The sequence below is a fragment of the Hemitrygon akajei genome, chromosome 12 (genome assembly GCF_048418815.1).
Source record: "Hemitrygon akajei chromosome 12, sHemAka1.3, whole genome shotgun sequence".
Lineage (NCBI taxonomy): Eukaryota > Metazoa > Chordata > Chondrichthyes > Myliobatiformes > Dasyatidae > Hemitrygon > Hemitrygon akajei.
In genome coordinates, this window is record NC_133135.1 from 42,959,086 (window position 1) to 42,979,391 (window position 20,306).

Here is a 20,306-nt window from a genome sequence, read left to right on the forward strand (position 1 = left end):
TAGGAAAGGTTTAGAATATTGGCCAAATGCAAGCAAATGGTACTGTAAACAGGCAACTTAGTCAATTTGGAAAAAATGAATATTAAATGTGTAGGGTTCTCAGTAACAGTAACCATGGTGTTAACTGTTCAGGCTAACAAAATGGCTTCTCTGTAATGCTATAATGGGATTCTGTGTCTGGTATGTTTGGGTTATGGTTACTGATAAGGGGGAAAATAACCAATGGAGAATTGTTATGCTATCTTGTCTGTGTAAGCTGAGCGGGAGTTCGCGGTCTTTTTCGGGAGGACAGCAGAGGACGGACGTGTGTGGAGCGGGCAGCGGTTCCAGAGTGACGGATACTGGATGTCGGCGGTTCGGACAGTGGCTGAAAGCTCGGAAGGTCGTTGTGGAAGGAACTGGAGGCATGAGCTCCATCGTATTAAAATATGTGCACAAACTGTCAAACTGATTATTACTTTGGCGTCTTTAGATTATCTGTTTCTACTAACCCATCACTAAGAAATAACTATAAAGTTGCAATTATTTACTCACCTTTGGTGTATTGTCTGGTATTTGTGTTGCGAGCGTGTACTGGGGGACATTACACCGTATTTACACCGAAGTGTTGCACTACTGGCGGGGTGATGGCGGTTCACCCCAGGGCAAACGGGGGTCAATTGGGGGCACGGAGGCTACAAATGCAACTTTTGGAAAACTACCGTAGATGTCGGATTATAAGCCGCTACTTTTTTCCCATGCTTTGAACAGCATTGAACACTGCAGCTTTTACTACGGTACGGCTAATGCATGGTTTTTTTTCATGCCGCCAAAAACATTTTGCCTCGTAACAGTAGACCAATAAAATTGATGAGTAGTTCACAGAGGTCCAATGAAATTGTACGATAAATCAAGCGCACTTTCACAAATTATTGTAAATCAGTCATTTGTACTCACCCTCATCAACATGGAAAACACTCGAAGAAAAGCATATGATGCAGCTTTTAAGTTAAAGGCAATCAATCTGGCGGTTGAAGAAGGAAATCGAGCTGCTGCACGTAATCTTGGCATAAATGAATCGATGGTGAGAAGGTGGAGACGCCAGCGCGAAGAACTGAATCAATGCAAAAAGACGACAAAAGCTTTCAGAGGTAATCATAGCAGATGGCCCGAACTTGAAAACTTTCTTGAAGACTGAGTTAACACACAGAGAGCAGGCGGCCGCGGTGTTTCCACCGTGCAGATCAGACTGAAGGCTAAAGCAATCGCCACCAAAATGAAAATCGAAGATTTTAGAGGTGGGCCATCGTGGTGTTTTAGATTTATGAGACGAAAAGGCCTGTCCATCAGGGTACGCACGACTCTCTGTCAGCAGCTCCCTCCCGACCATGAGGAAAAACTTGCTAACTTCCGCACATTCACTCAAACAAAGATAGCGGAGAATTCCATCGGGCCAGATGAAATCATAAATATGGATGAAGTACCTTTGACGTTTGACCTGCCTCTCACTCGGACTGTTAATAAAAAAGGTGACTCGTCCATCATACTGAAAACAAGTGGCCATGAGAGAACGCATTTTACTTGTGTTCTGAGCTGCACAGCATCCGGACTAAAGCTTCCACCGATGGTGATTTTTAAGCGGCTGACAATGCCAAAGGAAAAATTCCCAAAAGAAATCATGGTGAAAGTCAATAAGAAAGGTTGGATGATGGAGAGTCTAATGAAGGATTGGCTCAGAGAGTGCTACGCCAAGCGACCGGGGGGATTTTTTCACATAAAAAAAGCGTTGCTCGTTATGGACAGCATGAGGGCTCATATAACAGATTCAGTGAAAGCTGCCATCAAGAGTACAAACTCAATTCCAGCTGTGATTCCTGGGGGCACCACGAAGTATTTGCAGCCACTGGACATCAGCGTGAACCGGGCATTTAAAGTGGCACTGCGCGTTGAGTGGGAGACTTGGATGACGAGCGGCGAGAAATCCTTTACCAAAACAGGCCACATGCGAAGAGCATCTTTAACTCAAGTCTGCCAGTGGATCCTAAATGCTTGGAGCCATGTCACAACATCCACCATCACCAACGGGTTTCGAAAGGCTGGACTGCTGCGTGATGAAGAGGATCGCGTGGGCTCTAGTGAGAGCGACAACGAAGAGACTGAAGTGAGTGATGAGATCCTGAGGTTGTTCAATTCGGACACTGATGAGCACTGAAGAGGACTTTGATGGTTTTAGTGCGCAGGAGGAAGATGAAGAAGGCGATCAATAACTATATATAACTTTATCAATAAAGGCGATAAAAAAGTATACGCAACGTAATTTATGTGTTACCGATACGTACCGGTATGTATTTTAAAAGTAGCCGTGTTACAGGCACGGTTCAAAAAAAAGCATTTGCAATATGTATTTGTTTATGTTACCATACGGATTTAATTAAAAGTTAAAAAATCCTCACGTCTAATATCTTTCTGTGTAAATATCTCATATTACAACGTGGGACACCTGCGGCTTAAAATCCGGTGCGGCTTTTACAAGTACAAAATTGATTTTCTTTCTAAAATTAGAGCCAGCGGCTTTTAATCAGGTGCGCTCTGTAGTGCGAAATCTACGGTACTAAAGATGAAACTACAAACATTTAAAAAATACTTCTAAAAACATTTGCTGCAAACACTTAAACAAAAATCAAATAGTAAATAAAAAAAAGATTTTGCCCTGTCTTCCATCCACATTATTTTTAACAAGCCCACATTGATTTCAGTGAGAGTGGGGTCTAATCTAACACACGATTTGAGACACCTAGGAATGTGAACAAGATAACGGAGTCCAGCGATGGAGAAAACTACATTACAAATTGTTCAGTAACTTCAGGACTTTGGTCTTTCATACTACGCATACAGGAAGCCCCCCCCCACCTTGATTCCACATAAATAGATTAATGCTGAATCATCATTTACCTGTAAGATTAAGTCCTAAGTGGGCCATAGTAGCTTACACTTTAAAAGAACCTTGTACAGAATGTTTTCACTACTTACCGGATGTAAATTGAATGTGGCTGTCAAACTGGCTTTGTAATGCTGTGAAAAGAAAAAGAATTTAGAAAGAAATACAAGTGCTGATCAGGGTTAATAGACAAAGTCCATTCTCTTTAAATACATTAAGTTAAATACACTAACAAATACAGTTACAGTGGTCCTTTTTCGTAAATGAAGTTGTATTTGAAGACAAATGAAGTTGTCTTTTGAAGTTGTCTTCTTTCAACAGCACAAGCAGTTCAGGTTTTAATTCATCATTGTTTGTGTCCTTTGAACTATTAAAATCATGAAACACTGATGGAAAAGGATTCTACTTGAACTGCTAGTAGACAAAGAAAGTAGAGAAGGCAAGCAGATTACTAAAACTTTAGACTGTTACCTGTGAAACTCGAGCATTTTTAATACTAATGGGAGTATGCTGAACACCTTTCAAGCCAAAGAGTTCTACCACATCCATTGGCTCCTAAAAGAGGAAAGAGAAACATGGAACATTAAAGAACAGATTTACTTGAAATTATATAATTTTCACTTTATTTTTAAACCTGAAGAAAATACCATGTCTAACATAATTTATGTTATTAAATATCAATCAGAATAATACCAAAACAAAACAAAGAACATATTTGAACACTGCAGTTTGGATATTAATGAGGGTCTGACTTTGGAAGAGGTATTGTAACCAAAGGTGAGAGAGTAGAAACATGTATAAATAAAGCAGTTTGGTTATTCACACCTTTTTAGGATGAACACAATAGAATTCTTATTACCTCGCTAATAATAATCAGATTTTCTCTGAATTTACAAAAAATATTCTAAATATCTCCATAAAGAATCGGAAGTGACTCACAAAGCAGTTAAATTTATCTGTGCCATAGAGAAAAAGGAAAAACAGTTCATTTGGATATTACATATTCAGAGGGTTTGATCTATACACACCTGTTCTTTTAACTAAAGTAAATTCTCACCTCATAGTAACCATCAATAAAAACAATGATTTTCTCTGGATTCACACCCTGTGCAGACAGTAATGAACGCAACATCCTGCAAAAAAACAAAGCTACATTCAAAATTGTGGTTTATTTTATCACCTCTCCTAATCGAAAATATTAAAATCATGGGGACTATCAAACAAATCAAAAATTAAAAACATTCAGGATTTTATTTTAGACCAACTAGAATTGGACCTGGTTTGCAGACAAGGCAGTCCAAAAATCAGCCACTGTTAGTTTGTGCCCACAGACAGAATCTTTTTCAACTTCCAATGCCACAAGATTTTCACCATTGCCCCAATTCTCATGGCAAAACATTCCAAGCTGCAAAAATGTTATGCATAAAGCCTTTCCAGAGGATCAGTGACTCCCAAGTATAGAGATTCTCCCAACATCTCACTAAATCTTCATGAATATAATCTCTGAGATGGTCTCTATTTCGTACTCTCTAATTCATATATAGTCTGACTATATATCAGTCAAATGGCCTTTAATGGGAAGAATTAGAAATCTCTAGACCTGGTGTTAGCTAGATGGCCATAGATCAGGATGATACACAACTACCGGTACATGAGAGAGCAACCATAGAATTCTGAAATATATCCTTAATATAGCAATACAGTAAAATAAGGATATGTTGAAATACTCATGTTAACATTAACAAACAAATCAAATTATATCATCTGCACGAACCACATAAACAATAAGTAATCTTACCTGTAAAGGTAGTTAGGCCTGTTCCCTGCTATTACTGCTACTGGGATATCATACACTTTATTATCTTTTAGCTGTTAAAATAAACATAATATTCGGTGTTATCCTGGTGACAACTACACAAAAATATTGGAATTTATGTGTGATATTTGTTCTGTAATAAAACTGAAATTCCAATCAAGGCACAAATCAATACATCTCTCAACAAAACAGCATTCATTGTTTTATTTTTAAATCCTTTTTGGCATCCTTCAAACAATCTCTGCACCTAACCAGCTGCTCGAAACATCTCAAATGTTAATCTGACCCAACCAGAAGAATCATTCAACTATGCCATCAAAATAACTTTAACAAAAGTTTCAGCCTTCAGAGCAACCATTTGGCCTCCAGTTTGCATGGACAAACAGCACTGTGATCAACAATGCCAACGCATAAAAGGTTTTTAGCACGGTTTACAATATGCCATCCAAATATTTTATAATAATTATTTTAAAACAAGTGCCAATTAAGAATACAAGCACTGAAATTATCATTTATGGCAACAGAGCTCCCCAATTTTTAACAAACATGAGAAAATATACAGATCTCGATTTTTAAACCTAGATTTTTCCATTTTATCAGAGGAATGCAGAGAAGTTCTTCAGCTCAACTTGTCCATGCTCACCAAGATGCCCATGGAAAGCAGTCCTATTTGTTTTGCAAAGTTATGATAACACCCTATTGTAAATTCAAATAATGTGGGCAGGATGTAGGAACTTATTTCATGGCTCACAAACTCTATGATATGTTGTTCAGCTTGTGAGAGATTGTTCCAAAATCTACAAGAGGTAGTAAAAGCATGGGAAGATGAAGGAAAAGATGCATCAAAGCTACACATTGTTCTAAATCATTCTCATGATTCACCAAACACACATAAAATGAGCAGCATATTCCTCCCCTTTTCCCAAATGAGCTTATTTTTAGGAGATTGAAATGGTAAAAAAAATTAGTCAAATAATCAGTCGACACACATTAACGGAGAACGTTCTAGAGCACTGAATTGAATCAATGGCTGAAATGACCACACACACTCAGCCAATCAAATATTAAGATAGACGTTTTAGAAGATTTAAAATCAGTCAAGAATATAATCAAATCAATTTAGAACACTTCAGCAGAATTTATCAAGTCTAAAATGACCCAAGATGCCATGCCAGTGTACACCGGACTCTCTGCGGGCTGCAGGAAATTTTCCTCTTAAAATATATTGCTTTTGAGCTACTTTCGCTGCAATCCGTAGCATGTAAATTTCCTCTTAACAATGGACTACGAAACTCCATCAATGATTTTCAGCTCTCACATTCAAGAGTTAAATGCCAAAAACGCAGCAGGAGGGGCAGGATTCAAACCTGGCTGAAGCATGGGGAATGAGGCCTCCCCTTCTGAGCATCTTGTTGGTGAAAAACAGTCACTTGAAAATAAGATTGGCAATCTCACGGAAAGGTTGCTGTATCAAAGACAGATCTCAAATGTTTGTTGCTTTACTCGGTTAACAGTGAACACACTGGATGCAGCTATCTGACCAGAAGGTTTTACAACTTTCAGAATGAATCAAACCTCAAACTCTGGCAAGGAAAGAGGTGGTGTGTGCTTTTTGAGTCAATTCTCACTGGTGCAGGGATGTTGGGGTTATGTCAACTTCTTGTCCCCTGACTTACAACAGCTAATGATGAAATGTAAGCTATTCTACTTGCCTCAAGAGTTCGTATCCACGATCCTGACCACAGCTTATATACCACCAGCAGCCGATTATAAGCAAGCACTCACAAAACTGCACAATGCTATCTGCAAACCAGAAATGCCCATCCCAACACATTTCAAACTTTAACCAGCCCTGTTTGAAGAAAATCCAGCCCAATTATCAACAGCACATGCCCTGTTGCACCAGAGGTCCTAACATATTAGAGCAGTGTTACACTACAATAAAACATGCTTATCCTTCTTTCCTGCAACTGCATTTTGGTAAGAGGGATCATTTGACTGTATTCCTTATACATAATTTTCTGCATACAGAAAATGATTAAACGGCAAGGCTCCAGACATAAAACAACTAAGAGCTGGTTGCAGGAGGCAGGGGAACAGTTACAAGACTGACTTGAGTAGGTGGGCTGGACCATGCTCAAGAACACATCTGAAGACCTGAATGATGACACCAGGGTTGTTAAAGACTTTATTAAAACAGCTGTGTATGAGATTGTCCCCACAAAATCGTTCAGCGTTTTCCCCAATCAGAAGCCCTGGACGAACAATGAAATCTGGATTTTGCTGAGAGCGAGGTCAGAGGTATTCACGTATGGAGATCAAGAATGCTACAAGAGGTGCAGGTATGATTTACGGAAAGCCATTTCTCAGGCGAAGTGGAAATTCTGGACTAGACTGGAATCAGCAAGGGATGTTCGACAGCTGTGTTGGGATTTGAATGCCATAACCTCCTACAAAGTTAAATCTTGTGACACAGGGAATAGCAGAGCTTCGCTTCCGGATGAGCTCAGTGCCTTCTATGCTTGCTTTGATCACCAGAACAGGGAGGAACCATCGCACACCCCAATGTTGCCCAATGGTCATTTGGTCTCAGTATCTGAAGATGACATGTGGGCTGTCTTTAAGAGAGTAAATCCAAAGCAAAGCATCCAGTCTGGACAGAGTACCTGGCTGAGAACTGAAGACCTGTGCCGACCAACTGACTGGTGTATTCACAGATATCTTCACCTCTTGCACCAGCAGTGTGGTACCAACTTGCTTCAAGCAGGCTTCAATTGTAACAGTGCCTAACAAGAGCCTGGCAGCCTGTCTAAATGACTATCGCCCAGTGATACTTATACCCACAGTGATTAAGAGTTTTGAGAGGTTAGTATTGAAGCACATCAGCTTCTGTCTGGGTGGCAACTTAGATCTGCTCCAATTGGCCTTCCAAAGCAATAGGTCTACAGCAGATGTCATCTCGTTGGCTCTTCACACAACTCTGGAACATCTGAACAGCAAAGATGAATACATCACAATGCTCTTTATCAATTACAGCTCAACATTTAACACCATCATCCCCTCAAAACTAATCAGTAAACTCGTGACCTGGACCTCAATACCCCCTTGTGCAATTGGATCCCAGATTTCCCCACTTGCAGACCCCAGTCAGTTCAGACAGGCAAACACATCTCCTCCACGATCTCCATCAGCACAGGAGCACTGCAAGAATGTGTATTTAGCTCCCTGCTCTACTCACTTTATACCTATGACTGTGTGGCTAAGTACAGCTCCAACACCATATACATGTTTGCTGATGACACCACTGTTGTGGGCTGTAGCAAAGGGGGTGATGAATCAGCATACAGGAGGAAAACTGAAAACTTTGCTGAGTGGTGTAATAACAACAACCTCCCACAAAATGTCAGTAAGACCAAGAAACTGATAGTAGATTTCAGGAGAGGGAAGATCCATGAGCCAGTAATCATCGGAAGACAGAGGTGGAGAGGATCAGTAACCTTAAATTCCTAGGTGTTGCTATCTCAGAGGACCTGTCCTCACCTATCTCATAAATATTATTCTGAAGAAAGCACAACAGCACCTCTACTTCCTCAAGGATCTGTGGAGGCTCGGCATGTCATCAAAAACCTTGGCAAACTTCTATAGATGTGTGGTGGAAAGTGTGCTGACTGGCTGCATTACGCCAATGCCTTTGAGTGGAAAATCCTACAAAAGGCAGTGGATTCAGCCCAGTACATCATGGGTAAACCCCTCCCAACCATTGAGCACATCTACATGAAACGTTGCCATAGAAAAGCAGCCTCCATCGCCAAAGATCGTCACCACCCAGGCCGTGTTCTTTTCTCACTGCTGCCATCAAGTGGAAGATACAAATGTCTCAGGACTCGCACCACAAGGTTGAAGAACAGTTACTACCCCTCAATCATCAGGCTCTGGAACAAAAGGAGATAACTACACCCATTTAAGGTTAATTAAGTTTATATTGCTATTCCATGCTCATTACTTATTGCTATTTATTTACAAACGTATATCCGCATTTGCAGTTTGTTTTCCGTTAACAGTTCCTACTGTTTACGGTTTATATTTACTGTTCTATAGATTTGTTAAATATGCCCACAGAAAAAGAATCTTGGGATTGTATGTGGTGATATGCATGTGCTCTAATAATACATTTTACTTTGAACCTTGGTCTATTATAACATAGCAGCCACTTGAAAACAATTGACTGATAAAACAAAAACACAATATGCTGGCAGAACTCAGCAGGCCAGACCGCATCTATGGGAGGAGGTGCTGTCTGGCCTGCTGAGTTCTGCCAGCATTTTGTGTTTTTATTTATTTCCAGCATCTGCAGATTCACTCGTGTTGACTGATAAAACAGCTCAAGGGGGAAGAAGAACTTACAGGCTCAGGATTAAATTCAATAGGTGCTGGATCCTTACAGCTGCAGATGCTCCCATATCCTTCCACTTTACTGCAGAAAGTCTTCCTCCTGCGATTGGCATCTGTATCTGCCCAGTGGCACTCAGCATCTTCAGAAGAAATGCAAACCTTTAGCGGACACTTGACTTCCTGTGACTTGTCACACCAAAGGAATTGGTCTGGAATATCTGTCATTTATTTCCTTCAAAATCTGCTAATTACAACTTTAAATGTTTTGTTCCATTCACATACTTCAAACTAACTACAGGTAATTTCATAGAGAAACAGTTTAAGAATATAAATTGTAAGTGAAGGATTTTCAGGCAGGTATTCTCTGCTGGGAACAGGGTGGTAAGGCAAGATTGAGCTCGTTGCAACTTAAACATCGGCTATGATGGCACATGGCTGATCAGTTTGTTTCTCAATTTTTTTTAAATTTTTCAAAAAAAATTAAAGGCATCCATGCAGCTTCAGCAGTTACTTAAAATTGCATAAGGCACGGTGCTTAATGAGAGAGTAAAAGCTGAATACTGCTCATCATGTACCGCAATGCTCAGAATCAACTGACCCACATTTTAAAAAGCACAAATGCTAAATATTCACCTTCAGTCGAAGTTAACTGAACTTCAGTCTTCAATAAAACAGGATCACCCCAAGTGGCCAATGCAGGAGATTTTGAATGTTTTTCACCATATACCTGACCTGAAAGTAGAACTGAACATTGTGAGCTTCCAAATAAATCAGTTTGACATCCACCTATTTGGCACGTATTAACTGCAAGAACATGCAAATCTCCACATCTCTCTAACTAATAAGCCATTGAAGACGACGGGATTCAAAGTGGAAATCTACTGCAATACCGAGTGCAGGGCAGTGGTATAACAAATTCTTACTACCTCAAAAAAATACTGTTCACTTCTCCATGTTATTACTTTTGGCACGTTTCATTTTTCAGATAAAATAATGAAGGCTATCACATACTGTATGAACATGTAAATATGCATAAACTTCACCTCCTTTCTTTACAACGAAAGTCCACATGTCACGCCAACTGAGTGAGGAGGCAATTTGACTGCCTAGGCCTTTCAGCAGATTTTTGGCTGCATCTTTCAGGTGGAAGGATCCTTCATCCTATGTAGCAAATAAAAAGAAAATAACAAGCAATTTCCCCCCAGTGTAGTATGTTTAAAGAAAGGAAAAACCAAAATACTGATTATTAACATTTTATATTGCTGTAATTGCATTGACTCATCCTGATAGAAATTTATGGCAAAAAAAAAATCACAAAGAACTCAGGAGATCTCAACAGGTCTTTCAGCAACTGTGGAAAGAAAATCAGAGTTAATATATTTTAAGTCAATAATCGTTTATAAGATCAGTGAAGAGATTCAAATTCTCTAGTCTTGACCATCCAAAGTGATCCAGTTTATTGCAATTAACCTCAGCATGAGGAATACTGTCATTTCACTGTTTTCTATAGTAACATGTGTGTATATTTGAGGAAGTCTAACTTAATAACCTACCTTAATAAAAATTATTGGGAAATAAGCAACTGTAAACTTAACAAAATATTTAAAAGGTAGCAAAACTTAAAATGTTATACTTAGTACAAACTTCTAAATGAAGGAGAGAATGCAAGTCTGCCCCATTGACAGATTATTGTGACTTTAGTTGCTTAAACTTTAATTCAAACAAGATTAATCTGCTAAATTTAAAGGCACAACCAAAAAGGTAATAATCTCTACATTTCTACCTGAGCTACACACAAACTGGCAGAGGATCAATAAGATTTGTGTTAAATGTGCGCTCAGACTGGTGTAGAAGAAGTGGGTGTATGACATTGGCACTAGTAGTGGCAAAGGAGGGTGCTGTTCCAATGGGGTGGCCTGCACCTGAAACCAGGGAACTGGTAAATCACATAACTCGGGCCATGGACAGAGCTTTAAACTAAATAGTAAAGGGATGGATTCAACAGATTAGAAAAGTATGGATAAAGCAAAAAGGGAAGAATAGACAATAGGTGCAGAAGTAGACCATTCGGCCCTTTGAGCCTTTATACGCCATTTTGAGATCATGGCTGATCAATTCCTATCAATACCCGGTTCCTGCCTTGTCCCCATATCCCTTGATTCCCCTATCCATAAGATACCTATCTAGCTCCTTCTTGAAAGCATCCAGAGAATTGGCTTCCACTACCTTCCAAGGCAGTGCATTCCAGACCCCCACAACTCTCTGGGAGAAGAAGTTTTTCCTTAACTCTGTCCTAAATGACCTACCCCTTATTCTCAAACCATGCCCTCTGGTACTGGACTCTCCCAGCATCTGGAACATATTTCCTGCCTCTATCTTGTCCAATCCCTTAATAATCTTATATGTTTCAATCAGATCCCCTCTCAATCTCAATTCCAGCGTGTACAAGCCCAGTCTCTCTAACCTCTCTGCGCAAGACAGTCCAGACATCCCAGGAATTAACCTCGTGAATCTACACTGCACTTCCTCTACAGCCAGGATGTCCTTCCTTAACCCTGGAGACCAAAACTGTACACAATACTCCAGGTGTGGTCTCACCAGGGCTCTGTACAAATGCAAGAGGATTTCCTTGCTCTTGTACTCAATTCCCTTTGTAATAAAGGCCAACATTCCATTAGCCTTCTTCACTGCCTGCTGCACTTGCTCATTCACCTTCAGTGACTGATGAACAAGGACTCCACGATCTCTTTGTATTTCTCCCTTACCCAACTCTACACCGTTCAGATAATAATCTGCCTTCCTGTTCTTACTCTCAAAGTGGATAACCTCACATTAAACGCCATCTGCCAAGTATCTGCCCACTATTACTAAAGTGGCCAAAATTTAAAAAAGACAAAGCTTATTAAGGGTTAAGAATTTAATTTCAGGCAACATGGAGACAAATTTGAGAAGGGTAGCAAATACAGGATATAAGTTGTCATATATGAATGCACAGTATATGAAACAAGGTAAATGAGTTTATAGTGCAGCTAGAAACTGGCGGGTATGACATTAAGGGCATCAAAGAGTTGTGGCTGAAAGAAGATCACAGCTGGAGGCTAAACATCCAAGGACACACATCCTATCAAAATAAGAGGGGCAGATATGGGGGAACTCCAATAGTTTGAGAGGGAGAAGCTAAAATTAGATGTGTTAGTAGTACAGTTGAGTAAAGTTCATGGCAGAGGCACGAGAGGAGATAGCCAAAATTGATTGAAGGAGATGCTAGCAAGAATGATTATAGTGTAATAATGGCAGGAGTTTCTGGTAGCAATTTGGAAGTCGCAGGATTAGTTCACTACAAAGAAACAGCAGCATTCTAAAGGATGAGGCAGCCATAGCTGACAAGGAAAAGCAAAGACAGCATAAATCCAAAAAGAGAGGGCATATACTGCAAAAGATAATGGGAATCTAGAGGATTGGGATACTGTTAAAAACCAACAGAAGGCAATGTAAGCAGCAATAAGGGATGAAAACATGAAATATAAAGGAAGGCAAATAACATAAGAGAAGATAACAAAAGATTTTTCAGATACAAGGTGTAAAAAACATGCAAGAATGGACATCAGACCACTGGAAAATTGTGTTGGAGAAGTAGTAATGGGGAAAATAAAGAAATGACATAAAATGAATGGGTATTTTGCAGTCTTCACTGTGGAAGACACTAGCAACATGCCAGAAATTTTAAGAGTGTTAGAGGGCAGAAGTGAGTGAGCTGCTATTACTAAGCAAAAGGTGCTTGGGAAACTGCAAGGTCTGAAGGTGAGTTATCACCTGAACCTGATGGACTATACCACCAAGCTCTTAAAGAGACCATTGAAGAGATTATGGAACATTAATGATCATTCAAGAGTTACTAATCAAGAATGATTCCAGAGGACTGGAAAATTGCAAATATCACTCCACTCTTTAAAACAAAAAGAGGGAGGCAAAGGACTTCAGTAAGATCTTAAGAGTCCAGTATTAAGGATGAGATTTCACAATACTTGGAAGAACATGACAAAATAAATTAACAACATGGTTTCCTTAAGGGGAGATCCTCCCAGACCAACCTGCTAGAATCCTTTAAGGAAGTGACAAGCAAGATAGACAAAGAAGAGTAAGTTGATGTTGCTTGCTTGGATTTTCAGAAGGTTTACGACAAGGTGCCTCACATATGGCTGCTTAACAAGATAAGAATCCATGGTGTTATAGAAAAGATGCTAGCATGGATAGAGGATTGACTGACTATCAGGTGGCAATAAAGGAGGCCTTCTCTGGTTGGCACCGGCTGGTGGCGTAGTGATCAGCGCCAGACTTCAGAGCGAAGGCTCCCGAGTTCGAATCCAGCCAGCCCCCTTGCACGCTTTCCATCCGTGCTGGGTTGAGCATCGAGCTAGCAACTCAGCCTTGTAAAAACAAGAAAGCCTGCTAAAAAACACCATCACGACAGCGTCCCGATATCTCCACTGGGGTTAAGAGCTTTCTTTTTTTCTGTTTGGCAGCTAGGGACTAGTGGTGGTCCCCAAATGTCAGCGTTGGGTCCATTACTTTTCATGTTATGTTAATGATTTGGATGACTGAACTGATGGCTTTTTGGCCAAGTTTGTATATCATACAAAGATAATTGGAAGAGCACGTAATGTTGAATAAGCAGTAATTCTGTAGTAGAATTTGGATAAGTTGAGAGAATGGGCAAGAATACAATATATAGAAATGTATGGTAATACATTTCGGTAGAAGGAACAAAGATGTTTATTTTCTAAATGGAGAGAGAATTCAGAAATCACAAATGCAAAGGGTCTTGGGAATCCTTGTGCAGGATTCTATGAAGGTTAAGTTGCAGGATGAGTCGGTGGTAAGGAAGTCAAATACAATGTTAGCATTGATTTGGCGAGGACTGGAGTACAAAAGAAAGGAAGCAATGCTGAGGCTTTATAAGACAGTGGTCAGACTACATTCGGAGTTGTATGTGCAATGGGCCCTGCAGCTAAGGAAGGGTGTGCTGGCAGAGGAGAGGGTCCAGAGGAGGCTTACAAGAAAAATCCTGAGAAGGGACTTGGATCCACTCCAATTTGCCTACCAACACAACAAGTCAACAGCAGATGCTATTTTCATTAGCTCTATACTCAAGCCTGGAGCTTCAGTTCGGATTGCCAATATTTCCTCCACAATGTCCCTCAGCACAGGTGTACCACAAGGCTGTGTGTCTAGCACCCTACTCTACTCACTTTATACTTACAACTATGAAGCTAAGCATAGCTCCAACGCCATATTTATGTTTGCCGTGGGCAGGGTGTGGGACAGGTGACAGAGGAGTGCTGGGGAGGGGAGGCTGAGTAGTCTTGTTAGCACGAGTACAGACACACTCAGCCCTGAGACACCAGGCAAGGTCAACTGATTCCAAACAATTGGTTTATTGATCATTACAGAATGTCTGTGCTGCTTCCTGCTCCCTCTCCTCTCCTTTCCCCTTTACCCAACCATGATTCCCTCTCCCTGCCCCTTTCCCACTCTGTTTACAATAGAGACCTATATCAGAGTCTGATTTAGCATCACTCATATCATGAATGTTTTTGCAGCAGCAGTACAGTGCAATACATAAAATTACACACACACACACAAAACTGTAGATGTCTTTTTCTATTTCCCAAGTAAAACTTCGACAAACTTCTATAGATATGTGGTGAGGAGTATATTGAGTGGTTGTATCACAGCCTGGTGTGGAAACACCAATGCCCTTGAATGAAAAATCCTTTCAGAAGTAGTGGGTATGGCCCGGCCCATCAAAGGTAAAGCCCTCCCCACCACTGAGCACATTAGTACAGAGTGCTGTTGCAGTAAGGCAGTATCCATCATCAAAGAACACCACCATCCAGGCCATACCATCTTCTTGCTGTTGCCATCAGGAAGACCGTACAGGAGCACACCACCAGGCTCAGGAACAGTTATCATCTCTGAACCATCAGGCTCTTGAACCAGAGGGGATAACTTCACTTGCCCCATCACTAAACTGTTAATACAACCTATTAACTCGCCTTCAAGGACTTTTCATTTCATATTCTCGATATTTATTGCACTTTTTTTTCCTTTTATACTTGCACAGTTTGTGGTCTTTTGCACATCGGTTGTTAGTCCAGCCCGTTGGGTGTGCGCTTTGATTCTATTACGTTTCTTGGATTTACTGTGTATTCCTGTAAGAACACGAATCTCAGGGTTCTACATGGTGACATATATGTACTTTGATAATAAATTTACTTTGAAATTTTTGACTCTGGGAATGAAAGGATTAATGTATGAAAAGTATTTGATAGCTCTGGGCCTGTACTTAAAGTTTAGAAGTAGGGGGGTGGGGGGGTGGGGGGGGTGCAGTTTCATTGAAATCTACCGAATATCGAAAGGCCTGAATACAGTAGACATAGAGAGGACGTTTCCAACAGTAGGAGAGTCTAGGACCAGAGGGCACAGCCTTAGGATAAAGGAAAACCCCTATAGACCAGGGGTTCCCAACCTTTTTTAAGCCATGCACCAATACTATTAAGCAAAGATTCTGTGGACCCCAGGTTGGGAACCCCTGCTAAAGAACAAAGATGAGGAGGAATTTCTTAAAACAGAAGGTGGTTGAATTTGTGAAATTCATTGCAAAAGACGCTGTGGAGGTCAAGTCATTGGCTACAGTTAAAGCCAAGTTTGACAGGTTCTTGATCAGTAAGGGTGTCAAAGCTTGCAGAGGGAAAGCAGGAGAATGGGATGAGGGAAAAATAAATCACCCATGATCAGTAGGTAGAGCAAACTTGATCGGCACATGGCTTAATTCTACTCTTAGGTCTTATTTATTGTGTTCTTGGATTGAAAATATCGTTTATAAACACAAGAAATTCTGCAACACAGACAAAAGTCAGGGAAGATCTATGGAGCTAAATATACAATCAACATTTCAGGCTGAAACCCTTTATTAGGATTGCCATTTGAAGGGTCCCCGCTCAGAACATCAACTGTTTATTCTCCTCCGTAGATGCTGTTTGACCTGCTGAGGTCCCCCAGCATTCTGTACACTCTGCTGTTTTAAATTTTATGCACAGCACATACTGCTCAATGAGAAAGCAGATAGTGCTACTGCCCCACTATTTCAGAAACTCAAGTTTGATCCCAATTTTCGTGGCTGACTGTGTGGATATTCCTCTCATGACTGGCTGAGTTTCCTCACATGTCAGAAAAGCATCGTGGCTGGTGGTTGAATTAATTACTGAACATTGCCCTAGTGCAGATGTAGGAGTTGACGCACACGCAATAGAGAAATTTACAGGAATGCACATGGGAGAAATGAATTGATGGGATTGTGCTGTCAGCCAATTCAGATCTAATGTCTTCAAACACATTTTAAGTAAATCATACATTTATTTTCATCTGCTTTTAAGTACTAAATTAGTGGTAGAAGTATCTCCCACATGTAAAAGGAGGAGAGGGTTGGATTCTAAGAAAATAGCCATATTACAATTGTCTGTAACAAGAAGCCTCATCATCTGCACGTGCCAAGAAATACGAATTGAAAAGTATTAATTTTTTTTTGCAAAGAAATTCTTCAAGAGTAACCTTTTATTCCATCTCTCAAATTTATGGTTAGCGATTTTTAATTGTGTATGGGCAAATCGCTGTAACCTGCTTGGTTGTAATGTTGTCCTGGAATTAGTACATCAGTAGCCACCTCCAAAAACTAGTCACCTAAAAGTAGAAGGCTAGTTCACTGTGGACGTTCTATCAAGAAAGGCTAGATAGTCTGGTTTCTGTATTCCATAAAGTTTAAAAGAACAAGGAATGAGCTTATTCAAATATAGAAAAACCTAAGTGCTGTGCTATTCTATGTTCTATGTTCTTTTCTAAGGGGGATTGACCAGGTTGATGTTGAGAAGTTTTCACAAGTGGAAGAATTCAAATAAGAGGATACAACTATAGGGGGTGTGGGTGTGGCTATTTAAAACAGATATTTAAAAGTTTCTTCTCACAGAGGGTCATCAATCTCTGGAATTTGCTACCTCTGTGATAGAGTAAGTTAGATCATTGGAAAAATTTTAAATGGAGGTGGATAATCATTTGATCATTTGAGGAATAGGTAGCATACATCAGCCATGACTGTATTAAAGAGTGAAGTAGTATCGAGGGGCCTGATGGCCTATGCCTGTTCCTAATTTCTTGCATTCTTGCACATTCTGTCTTGAACTACAGCCCTGACAGTAACATCTGAAAACCAATTTATCACACAGGGCTGCAAAAGATTACTGTAGTTATAAGGAGAACCGGGTGGTGGTGGTAGCTGAGAGGGAGGATGGGTACATGAAATAGAGGGAAGACTCAGATAACTGATCACAAGTCAAAATTCCAGCAAGAACGATGAACATATTAAACTCAAGGTTCTCTGGTTTAAAAACTAATATCTTGGCAAGAAGAATATGAGGTTGGAGATAATGTGTAACTTGTTACTAATACAGTGGATTCCAATTAATTGGGAGACTTTGGGACCAATACATTTCGGCTGCACCAATTAGCTGAAGTTTCATGGAAATTATTTTTTTTTAAAAACTACTATTTTAGCAGAATAACAAATTAGCTTCTTAAAAGAAATACAGAACAAATACGATTATCAATACCACTACAGTACTATAAAATTGTGTATTAGTTCCTAATAGTTATCGACAGAGGAATTCATCCAGTGTACACTGAGTGACTGTAAATGAACAAAATCGGTACAGACCACCTAGTGTAGATAATGGACTGTCTTCACACAAGACTATTGACGATTGCATCCTCCAAATCTTCATTTTCATTGTAACATTCAAGATGATCGGCAATACCCTCAAATTTTTCATAGCTCCTGACTTGCTGAAGTAGTGAAATCATTTCATTTTCACTCTCAGACATTTCTGGCATCTCCAAGCCTGAAAGCTTGAAACCACAGTGAGCAAAACAGTTCTGAATTGTCTTACTGCAAATTTCTCACCAACTATCAGTGAGAAAAAAATCACTGCTTTTTGAACACAAGCACGCACAACTGATGCCATTTAAAAACTGTTCACTCTATGCACGGTGCTTTGTCTAAAGCCACACAAGTGCACACATCTGACACTAGTTAGAAGCAGTTCAGCAACAGTCTCCTGCCCTATTTAAGGGAATCGTGGCTATTTTCTCAATGTTTTTTGTTTTTTTAAGAGCTGTCCCAAATAAGTAGTTGCCCCAATTAAGCAATTGCCCAATTAACTGGAATCCACTGCATAGATATGAATAAATTCATCAAGTTGACACTCCAGAAGCAGAACCCAACAATTCAATTGGAAGGTGACCCTCCTTCCAAACAAAATCAAAATGTAAAGGGAGTCATAAGACAACTCATAAGGAAATCCAGAATTTCCCAAATGTAACTCTGGAAAAGGAAAGACTACACCAACCTTAATAGTGAAGAGAAGTATTCTACCACGAGACACCATATTTAAGAAAAGGATCATAGCTTCATCTTCGTGGGGTGAATAGGTATCAAACACACGTTTGGCCATAACATGACCCTGTTTAAAGCAAGAACAATTTACTACCATTAGTATACTTGGTAACTAAAAAAAAACTGCTTTTTAATATTTCAAAACAGTAAGACATTAATATTAACTATTACAGTACACCTTCCACACAAGTGGGACTGCACAACAAATCCATTTGGTTTAAATTGTTACGTACCCGTGAGACATGACAGTGGTACCCTTGTCACGTGACTGGGGTTGAAGTTATACTGGACATGAGGTAATGGTGGAGTGATGTCATTTTCCCGCCAGTAGAGGTCATGTGACAGGTTTTTTCTACAGGGTATAAAAGGAAGACCCACCCTGTCAGGTGGGGCAGTTCGTGGCTGGATTTGCCAAGATGACTTCATGTCACTGCGTGATTTAAAGGGATGACGCAGTTTAGTTAAAAATGAAGTTTTATATAATGCCTAAAGTTTAAAAGGTCAGAGCCAACGGTTTCTTTGCTGATGGAGAGTGAAGAAAAGTTTGGAAAATGGAGATCGAGAAGAATTGATTTTCGATGGATTGACTTCGACTTTGTTTGATCCTCATTCGGAAGGATTTCGTTTACTGTTCTCACGATAGTCTCCGCTGGGAAGCGGGAGATTGAGAATATTGTGGAAGGAAGGTCAGTCACTTTAAGTTGTTATATTTAATAAGATTCGACGTGGGAGTTCGACGCTGGGAATCGAAGGACATCGACGTGGAAGAGAATTTACATCGCTTTAAAAAGTCTCTCCTTTTAAAAGTACCGTGAGCTTTTGAACTGTCGGCATATCGTTCTTTGAACTGCTTTCATTCGGCAATTCGCTTTGGAGAACTGTTTTTTTTTCAATACTACTTTAAAGACTGTTTGAGACTGCAAAGCTATTAAGAACTGTCTGACCAGCTGCCAGCAGCTGAGCTCGGACCATTGTTTGGGTTTGTTTACATTCGAAGGGGGTTTGTTATCAGTGTTTAATAAACGTGTTATTCGTTATAAAACCCCTTGCCTAACCCATCTATATTATTGTTGCCCGAATACGTAACATAATTATGGGGGCTCGTCCGGGATTGAATTATTTGAGTTTAATAAGCTTTTTGAATTTTGAGTCGGTGTTTTGGTAACGGGGATTGCTCGATTTTTTTTTGTTTGATTGGCTTGTGAGTGGTATTCGGCAACGATGAATATTGATGAGTTTCTGGATTCGCCAGACGCGGACTTGTTAGCGAAGGCGAAAAAAACTGAAGTGTCTGAGATCGCTAATCGGTTGCATCTTAAAGGGATTTTGCCAACTACTTCAAAAGCTGTAATACAGAGAAAGATCGCATCACATTTTGTGGCTTCGGGTGATTTTGAAGAATCGATTTTAGAATCGTTTCCAATAAGTAATCTGGAGATGCAGTTGCAAATTGAACAAATGATGTTAGAAAGGTGTAAATTGGAAATTGAACAAAAGCAGAGAGATTTTGAATATGCAATGGCTAAATTAAGGTCTGTAGAACAGTCTGCTGATTCTAGAAAACCGTTTGTTGCTAGCCAAGAAATTAAATTGGTCCCTCCATTTAGTGAAACAGAAGTGGAGAGATATTTTCAACATTTTGAAACTATTGCTCGGATGTCAGAGTGGCCGAAAGA

At 39.9% G+C, this 20,306-nt stretch overlaps 1 protein-coding gene across 3 annotated transcripts in view; it reads right to left on the minus strand.

The window, feature by feature from the left end:
- pomgnt1 (protein O-linked mannose N-acetylglucosaminyltransferase 1 (beta 1,2-)) overlaps positions 1-20,306 on the minus strand; it is an 80,481-nt gene that overhangs the window by 42,735 nt on the left and 17,440 nt on the right. For all 3 annotated transcript variants that reach the window (XR_012101027.1, XM_073062978.1, XM_073062979.1), the window contains exons 5-12: positions 18,584-18,697; positions 10,169-10,286; positions 9,759-9,857; positions 9,138-9,265; positions 4,716-4,786; positions 3,975-4,050; positions 3,389-3,472; positions 3,010-3,051 (exon numbers count right to left, since the gene is read on the minus strand). Coding sequence is in view for 2 of the 3 variants with exons in the window: in XM_073062978.1 (XP_072919079.1) it covers positions 3,010-3,051; positions 3,389-3,472; positions 3,975-4,050; positions 4,716-4,786; positions 9,138-9,265; positions 9,759-9,857; positions 10,169-10,286; positions 18,584-18,697 (732 nt within the window). In the remaining variant the exon portion in view is untranslated. The remainder of the gene's footprint in view (positions 1-3,009; positions 3,052-3,388; positions 3,473-3,974; positions 4,051-4,715; positions 4,787-9,137; positions 9,266-9,758; positions 9,858-10,168; positions 10,287-18,583; positions 18,698-20,306) is intronic.